At 38.3% G+C, this 4,225-nt stretch overlaps 1 protein-coding gene across 1 annotated transcript; it reads right to left on the bottom strand.

Moving 5' to 3' along the window:
* Window positions 1-2,553: 2,553 nt before the first annotated feature.
* On the bottom strand, window positions 2,554-3,604 carry ND-B17 (NADH dehydrogenase (ubiquinone) B17 subunit). Its single transcript, XM_017629953.1, has 4 exons — window positions 3,501-3,604; window positions 3,199-3,450; window positions 2,980-3,081; window positions 2,554-2,810 (listed from the first exon to the last, which is right to left on the bottom strand). Exons 2-4 carry the CDS (start codon window positions 3,439-3,441, stop codon window positions 2,670-2,672), a joined length of 486 nt encoding a protein of 161 aa, XP_017485442.1. The 5' UTR covers window positions 3,442-3,450; window positions 3,501-3,604; the 3' UTR covers window positions 2,554-2,669.
* Between the last annotated feature and the right edge of the window lie 621 nt (window positions 3,605-4,225).

Raw genomic sequence — 4,225 nt, 5'->3', positions numbered from 1 at the left:
ATAATCAAGCATTTTTCATTCTGTGCATTTTCAATGTTCATGTAAAGTTATCAAATCATAAATTTTCATTTTGTTCAATTCTAATCTAATGTTAAGTTATCAAGGCGTGGAAGTATTTAGGCGGGGAGAAGTGTCGTATATATGAGTGCACATAGATACAAATACTGAACGTAATGAAATACAACCCTAACGTAAGAAACAAGAGAATATGTAACTAGCTATAAGAATGAAGTATGAAAAGATATGAATAAAGAGCCAGTCTCGTAACAGCATTCGGAACCGTTGGTTATATCAGACTATTTACAAAACTGTACAAAACCACAAATGATATGATGATCGATGAGCAAATGGGAATTGTTTTGTACAGTTTATTTTCGTACCCTTGGTGTAAGTGAGGTGTATGTTCTTGCCGCCGTTGGCTGTGTGTGCTGCTGAGGTGATTGCCGCCCTGTGGTGGTGGTGGGGGGCGTCGCAATTGAAGTCTGCGACCGAGCAGCGCAACACGGGCCCTCGAAGTTCCCCGTCCAATCTCGCGTGGTACGCAGACCTGAACATGCCCTAAAGTGGCACCAGCCAAGGCAGGTGTTGCACTTGACTGATGTCACATTACGGAATATTCTGGTCTGACATACCGTGCAGATTGTAGGGGGAACCAGGAGTTGTTGGCGGCGGCGTGTGGGTGGTGGTGCGGTTGTGTGTGTTATGTGGTCTGTGGTGGCTGTGGTACGGTCTGTGGTGTTATTATGTTGTTGTGTTGTGGTGACTGTGTGTGGTTGCTGTGTGAGTGTGTGGGGCTGCACGGGCGGACTATGGTTTGCCGTGGAGGCTGCTCTGTTTGAGCAACAGGGGGCCACGTACGACGTGGTCCACTGTCTGTGTGTTCGTAGTCCCGAGCAGACCCTGAGGTGACTCCACCCCTCGCAGGCATTACACTTGACTGAGGTGGAGTTGTGGTGTAATCGTCTTCGGCATACACAACAGGTGTATATTTCTGGCCCAGGGTTTGACTCGATGCCAGCCCTGAGTAGGAGAATGCGTAGTGAATGTTGCCCTATGGACGGACAACTTCTGAGATACTTCGCCGACCTAAACAGGGTTAGATCGCCGAAACAACAGCCCTTGGTCGGGTAAAACCCGAGTCATTCCGGTACGTAGAACCGGCTGTTTATTGGGTATTCACTTTAGGTTTGTAGTGTTAAGGAGCATGCACTGATTTTTACAGATATGATTCATTCTTTTGCCAATTATACCGAGTTACATATGTACGTGTGTACGTGCTTATATTTTGCGATCTAACCACGAGTTATGTATTTAACAGGAATTAAAAAAAGAACACTCGCAAAAATGTTTACAAAACTTATTGGCATAAATGCACAATACTACCAAATCTCGAATTAAAAAAATTCATACGGAGATCGATAGAGATCACTGAGGTGAGTGTAACGATGTAATTTTTTTTTTTGGGAAACAACAACTACAACAATTATTAAAGGTCAAAGTTGAAATTAAGCATTTTCTCAAATTAATATTTCTCGAAAACCTCTTCAAGGAATTGGACAATTTTGATATCATTTGATAGAGAATTTAATTCTCTTTAATTTGTATACATATTTATTTAGCGCTTACGCAGAAAGGTGTTCTTTGCAAAAGGTGTTCTTTGCAAAAGGTGTTCAGCGCCTTTTCTTCACAACACAGAAAGAGAATTCTACTTTGTGAGGGTTATAATCCATAAGTGCGGCCGAAGGCCGCCTACGCAGAAAGGTGTTCTCTGCAAAAGGTGTTCAGCCCCCCTTCTTTGGCAACACAGAAAGGAGAATTCTACTGCCTGAGGGTTATAATCCCTAAGTGCGGCCGAAGGCCGCTTACGTAGAAAGGAATTCTACGCAAAAATACATTTGTTAAAAAGAACATTTTTTTTATAAAAACTTTTTTTTTCTATTTTTAATTAACTTTTTATTCTTTATTCAAAATCCCCCCATATCTAATTTGGCATAATTTCTTTTATTAAAAAATCCCACGGTTTCTGTTAGTTGGGTCATATTCCACTTCAAACTGCTCAGTTTGCCTAAGAAAAATCCGTTTTTCCCCCTTTTTCAAACGGTTCCCTAGGTGCCTGTGGGAGGAGTCCGAGGGAGGGGTTCCCCTTTTTAGAAAGCGGCGACTGTCTCCTTTCTATTGGGGGGTGTTTTGGTGAACCTTTTTTCCACATTAATTCCATTTTCGTGAAAACTATAAAAAGGTATATGTATAAATATGTATATCAAATTAAAGAGAATTAAATTCTCTATCAAATGACATCAAAATTGTCCAATTCCTTGAAGAGGTTTTCGAGAAATATTAATTTGAGAAAATGCTTAATTTGAACTTTGACCTTTAATAATTGTTGTAGTTGTTGTTTCCCAAAAAAAATAAATATAAAGTTATGTTCACCTCAATGGTCTCTATCGATCCTATTTCTTTTTTTTTTTTTTAATTCGAGATTTGGTAGTATTGTGCATTTGTTCCGTAGAATTGATGCTTACGCATTTGCCGACTTAACAAAGAGGCGTAAACTATTTCACAAAAATACACGTAGTTTTTTATTTATTCCTTGGAGCGTCGTATGAAGTTTTTATAGTTAACATTTTCAAATATCTATAACCGTGGTATACTAAATTCTTTAGGAGTTCTTATATTGGCGCCTGCTTGAAACCACGAGCAGCATAATCTGCGGGTTGTGTCCGGTCAGACACTTTTGGAAAACCTTCGTCACCAGGATTGCAAACGGGTCGTGAAGTGATTACACGCCAGCCTCCTTTACGGGTCCAATCCTAAACGACAATTTTTTTTTTGTTTAGCATTAATTAAAGTTAAATTTAGTTAAGTACATCGAACCAAAAATAAAGTAACACGAGTACTAAAATATTGTCAATTTGTTTAGAAATTTTTAATCTACATATATATGCAAGTATTATGTGGTTCACAGAGTAGGAAACTTACGTTTTGATTATACTTGAAATAGTAGGCTACAGCGTAAATTGCTGCAACGGTCATAGCAAATTTTCCTGTCCAAAATCGGATAGTATATGAACGCTGAGGACCCTGCATAAACAAGTTCAATTTATATACATTATGTTTTAATTTTTACCATTACATAACAGTTTAAAACGGTTTAGCTAGTGTTTTATTAAGATTCAATAAACGATAAACCATACTTACAAGGACTGGAGTTAGTGTTTCTCCCAATTTGTCAAGTGGGAAGCGATAGAAACGCTTAATCGGATTCTGTAGTTCTCTCTCCAACTCGGGCACTGTGCGAGGACCGTGGTGTAGTTCCAAATCTTTCAGCCATTGCTTCCGCCATGCACGTTCTTCGTTCGACATGCCAATCAAACGCTCCCGTTCACGCACCATGCGGCCGGCGATGACCATGGGTTTTACTCCACCCGTTTCTGAAGCCATCTTTTTTTCCTAGAGTTATGCTATTGTTAATTAACTCATATTAGTAAAGTCATTTATACCTGTTCCACAGCCAACGAAACAGATAATTCACAGACTACGGTAGGGAAAAACGATACTAGGGATGTCGGTAAAACATCGATGCATCGAAAATATCATGTTTTGCTTCGATGCATAGAAAAATGTCCACTCGATGTATAAATAGTCGATGTATCGATCACAGCATCCCAGTAAAAAGGTTTTTGTTGTTGTAACTGTTTCGCGGTGATAGTCCTTTTTGGGCAAGATGCAATAATACAAGGTGGCAAGGTGTTCTCTCTTCTTATTATTCTTATTTTCAGTGCAGCCGATCTTAATTTTTATACTACTATTCGTTGGCAAATAGTATCTAAAATACTCCATTATAGTAATTCGTTTTATGACGATTTTTAAATAACTTGGTGTTTTCAGAACGATATTAATATCTAAAATTGCTGGATTTGTATAATTTTTGTCCTCAAAATGTAAAAAATAAAAGATGTCGTGGTTATCAATGGAAAAAGACGTACACAAAACTCGTATGAAAAGGCGATTTTTTTATATTAAATAACTTTTGCTGCATTGTCATAATATCGAGCCAAATGGACTACTGATACACTAGAACAGAGTGGCAGCATGGTTAAATTACGATTTCGCTTATATTATCGCTATTTATGTGTTTTAATCTATTTAAAAACTCTTTTACCGTCGTATAGGAAATTGCCTTATTTTACTGCCTTTACTTTTTTAAGTTACAATTTATGTATGT

Source organism: Rhagoletis zephyria, unplaced genomic scaffold, assembly GCF_001687245.7.
Source record: "Rhagoletis zephyria isolate East Lansing unplaced genomic scaffold, Rhagoletis_zephyria_1.1 Rzeph_scaffold_07227, whole genome shotgun sequence".
Lineage (NCBI taxonomy): Eukaryota > Metazoa > Arthropoda > Insecta > Diptera > Tephritidae > Rhagoletis > Rhagoletis zephyria.
This window is presented reverse-complemented; position numbering and strand designations above follow the sequence as displayed.

Coding starts and splice junctions, on each gene's coding strand:
- ND-B17 (XM_017629953.1), bottom strand. CDS start 3,441: ATGGCTTCAGAAACGGGTGGAGTAAAACCCATGGTCATCGCCGGCCGC. Junction 3,082..3,198: donor AAACACTAACTCCAGTCCTT/GTAAGTATGGTT, acceptor TTGTTTATGCAG/GGTCCTCAGCGTTCATATAC. Junction 2,811..2,979: donor ATTTCAAGTATAATCAAAAC/GTAAGTTTCCTA, acceptor ATTGTCGTTTAG/GATTGGACCCGTAAAGGAGG.